The sequence below is a fragment of the Erpetoichthys calabaricus genome, chromosome 1 (genome assembly GCF_900747795.2).
Source record: "Erpetoichthys calabaricus chromosome 1, fErpCal1.3, whole genome shotgun sequence".
Lineage (NCBI taxonomy): Eukaryota > Metazoa > Chordata > Cladistia > Polypteriformes > Polypteridae > Erpetoichthys > Erpetoichthys calabaricus.
Window position 1 is genome coordinate 131,967,667 of NC_041394.2, and position 4,369 is coordinate 131,972,035.

The 4,369-nt window shown below is 34.4% G+C and overlaps 1 protein-coding gene across 1 annotated transcript in view; it reads left to right on the forward strand.

Moving 5' to 3' along the window:
* Positions 1-265: 265 nt before the first annotated feature.
* LOC114643166 (uncharacterized) overlaps positions 266-4,369 on the forward strand; it is a 51,479-nt gene continuing 47,375 nt past the window's right edge. Inside the window, exon 1 of the mRNA XM_051934858.1 lies at positions 266-670. Coding sequence (XP_051790818.1) covers positions 505-670 — 166 coding nt within the window. The 5' untranslated portion in view covers positions 266-504. The remainder of the gene's footprint in view (positions 671-4,369) is intronic.

Sequence of the window (4,369 nt, forward strand, 5' to 3'; positions counted from 1 at the left end):
AATGAATACAGCTGTTTAATACTAAAATAAGCAATTAAGGGTTCAAAATCTTAACAAGCAATACAACTAAAATGAAGCAGAAAAATGTCACTTGAGCAATAAGTGCATCATCAGCAATGAATGATTTCACGTGAAGCAGTTGAGTTGGAACAAAAACCCTCCAGGTCTGAAGTTGCTCAGCCCTGATTTAAAGGGCCTAAGTCTTAAATAGCAAATAAATTAAATTAAGTTAATTATTAGCAAAAACTAGTCACTAATTAAGAAGATAGGTAGATTGAAAACCTCTAGCCACTGTGGCTCTCCAGGGTCGGAGTTGGCCACCCTGTTATATATGTTATAATTTTTTTATGTTATATTTTTTAAACAGATTTTCAAACACCCATTCTGGATGTGAGGCCCAATGTCATTTCATGGAGGAGCAGCCATTACAATGTAAGCTGCAATACAGGTGACACCAATGTAGGTGTTACTTGTCAGATCTACAGAGAGAAAGACGAGACGCCAATGCAACCTTCTACTGGTCAATGTATGCTGGTCTTGAACAAGGAGCAGATCCTGAAGGGAATAAAGGCGGAACGTGGAGATTATCTTATCTTCACTTGTGATTATACAAACGGCTTTCACCGCTCCCCACGTAGCAAAGGAGTTAAGCTTTTGGTGTCAGAAATAGGTAGGTGCAGTTTTATGAAAAGGCAAATTTCTCACTTAGAACAAATAAAGTTCTATCTATCTATCTATCTATCTAGAGAAAAGATTACTTGATAATTAGGGTACATTTCCTCCATTATTCTGTCATTTACAGAGCTTTTGACTTTGTATCACATACTGTAATTATCTTGTGCTTTAGTAAATAAGTAAGTGAGTTGAATGCTTTGGCTCGACAGACTTTTTAATGTGGTAAGCTACCCTAGTACAATCTAACGATATTCTCAAATAAATACCATTAGCTGTGTTTTTTGGATGGTTTGGTTTTAGCATCAATTTCCAATAAAACCATGATATAAAACAAATAAGTAATATAATAAAAATAATGCTGCAAATAAATTACCCATCCAACCATCCATCTTTCACTCATTCAGGGCAGAATTGCAGGTTGGATGGAGCCTATCCCAACAATCAGTCGGTGCAAGACAGGAACAATACCTGGACTGGGTGCCAGTCCATTATAGAGCAAATACATAACACACAGACACAAGGGCCAATTTAGCAATGCCAATTCATGTAACCTGCTTGTCTTTGGACTGTGGGAGGAAACCTAAGCACCCAGAGAAAACCCACAGAAACATGTGCAGCTTTTTTGTGATGCCAGCCATTGAATGTTGTTACCGGTTATTATTATTATTAATATTCCTTATTTGGTAGATGCTTTTATCTAGAGCAGCTTAGAAACTGAGAATATGTACTAAACATTGAAATAGTTCTTAAGGCAATGCAAAATTCCAGCCAAATGTTACTTTGAATTATGCACTTTATGAAATACTGGGACATGCTTCTCAAATAGCACCTTTACACTGCATAATTCCAAATTGAATTAAATAAATAATAAAGGAAAGAAATTCCGAGGTCTGTCTATCAAATAGCGAGACTGACACAATAGCCCACTTTTATTTATATAACAATTCTAATCCTTTGTCCCCTTCATTATACTCCCCATTCCCAATTATGTACTGATGCATTCTTGTTTTCCATTGATCGAAGCCGCGGAGCACATCACTTTCTGTCAGCTGTCTAAAGACAACTGACGTTTTCTTCCTTACTTCTTTACTGCATCCACTGATGAGAGAGTTAATGTTCCTTTAAGCCCCGATTTCAATTTAGGAAAACAAAAAAAGAGACATGCAGTTTTCCCCGTATGCCTCAGTAAGCATTTGAAAAGATTACATTGGTGTTTTGTTCAATCTTACTAAAAATTTCAAATTGACACGTAGCATAACTTTTAAACTTAGCATGATTCCAGCACACAAGGGGAAACACAACTGCATTAAATGGTGACTGACAATCAACTAAACGGCAGAGAGTGTCGTCATTTGTCATGCAGGTTTGGACAGGTTTAAACCTGCATGGCAAGAGCTCAAAATCAGTTCTCACTGCTTTATGTAACAGATAGAAACACAGTCTCTTTATTTAATAGACAGACCTATAACAATCATGCTAACATTCATCAATATAGAAAGAGTGATTATCCCATCCTGCAATCATTGGAAAATTTTAAGAAGAAGAAGATGGAAAAAAGCTGACAATAAAAATGAGGAAATTTTCTCTTGCAGTGTTTATTACTCTTACCTTTGGAATCAAAGTTGTGTCAGTGTAGTGAAGCATGAATGTGACTGTTAATACCATTATGTGATTTGTTAAGTGTATTTCTGGATATCTCAAATGGAATTCTTTTCCAGGACAACTGGATTCCGGAAATAACATTTTGTTTGTTTAGTTTTGTTTCCTCCAAAATCAATTGGATGCTTTAAAAGGCCTGAATATAATTTTGTGTACAAATTGCAGATTGTTGTTATGTTCAACATTGTGTGTTTTTTGTGAATATAATTATTTATAATTTATATTTAATTTTAAGGATTACATGGTGGCAGTGGTTAGTGCTGCTCCAGAGTTCTGGATTTGAATTCCGGCCTGGGCACTGCCTATAGCACATTTTAAAAATGTTTTTATATTGTTCTCCTGTTCATATCAGGTTTTCTGTGAGTTCTCCAATTTACCTCTATTAGCTCAAAACCATTTGTGTTAGTTTAATTTGGCCCTTTATAGCTGAGTACGAGTGAGAAGGCTCTACAATAGATTGTTACCAATTCTGGACAAGCTTATGGGATAGACATCTGCTCCTCAAGACCCTGAATCAGATAAGTGGGGTTCAAAAAAACAAATGGATTAGCTGCTATAAAACTATATTTCCATGTGACTCTTAAACAGATCAAGCAGGTTTCATATTTGATGGTTTTTAACTGTAAACATTAATATACTAAGTGTATAGAATACTTGGCTTGATAGTGGAAACTAACTTTATACAGTATTTATACATTTAATTTAGCTGAATTATTATGGGACTTAATTAATGAAAATATAATCTTTCAAACAACACACCTAAGCACACATTTACATTTTTTTTTTGGAATTTTAACAATATGACCATTTCATCCATTTGCTTTTTTAGAATTAAACATTGGCTTAAAAACACAAGCATCACCCAAAACTGCAGCAATGGTGGAGCAAGTAACATTTTAAATCCTGATATCTCTTTGATTTTAAATGAGGCAAAGTATTGGACCCACATGAAATACACTATAAAAATGAGACAAATAATCCCTTTGAATTACTGAATGACTATCATGCTTTAAAAGTTAAAAAAATAAATAGGAAAAACAGAATGAAATTGTGCATGGTACAAGTAATACAAAATATATATAACATTTTATTGTTTCTTTATTGTGGTTATCAGCTTAATTCTTTCAAAATATCTCAAAGTAATTAAAAAACTTTTTATTTATGACAGTGTCTGGTCAATATGAACTAATATGATTACATCTACTTCAAGACAATGGCTGCATCAGAACTGGAAGAAGGGTTTATTTTTCCCTTGCCCAGTGATGTTCACTACTAGTTGCTCACATGGACTATTAATACTTTAAATCAGAAATAGTTACATTTTTCCTGCATTTAATCCTAGAAACAACTTTAGAATTTGTCATGTAGGGCTTTGTGTACAACACTTTATCTTAGATAAATTAGAGCCATCTATCTGCAAAAAGATGCCTTTGTATTTCCCCTCAGAAAGATAACTGCCTATGTGCTGCCTGATCCCTCCTAGATAACAAAGTGGCTGCATTTCTGCAGCAGAGGAACAGTTTTCATGATATTATTTTATACCACAGCTTGCTTGAAGTGTGGAAACTTTTAAAACTTTTATCAGTTAGCATGTTTGTTCTTTAGTCAAACTACATCCTTTGTCACTTCTCCAGTATGCAGCACATTCAGCAAAAGGCACATAGAGTACCAGAACAATAAGTGCATAATGAAAAACAGAGCTGCTGCAATGGACTCCCATCTTTTGTTCACTCCTGCTTTACCACAGAGCTGCTGGGCCCATTTTCTAGTCCATGTGGTCAAGTAAAACAACATGCAAATCTGTATATTAATATGTAGTTTAATGATTCTATTAAAATGTTAATTTTAACAGATTTAAAGTTCAGCATTTGAAAATATGGCATTCCTGTGGGATAAAATGCTTTCAAAATTATTTAGATTATTTTCATGTATAAATATAACAAAGACAGTCCTTTATAAAAGTACTAGCAAAATACCCGCGCTTCGCAGCGGAGAAGTAGTGTGTTAAAGAGGTTATGTAAACATATATATACAT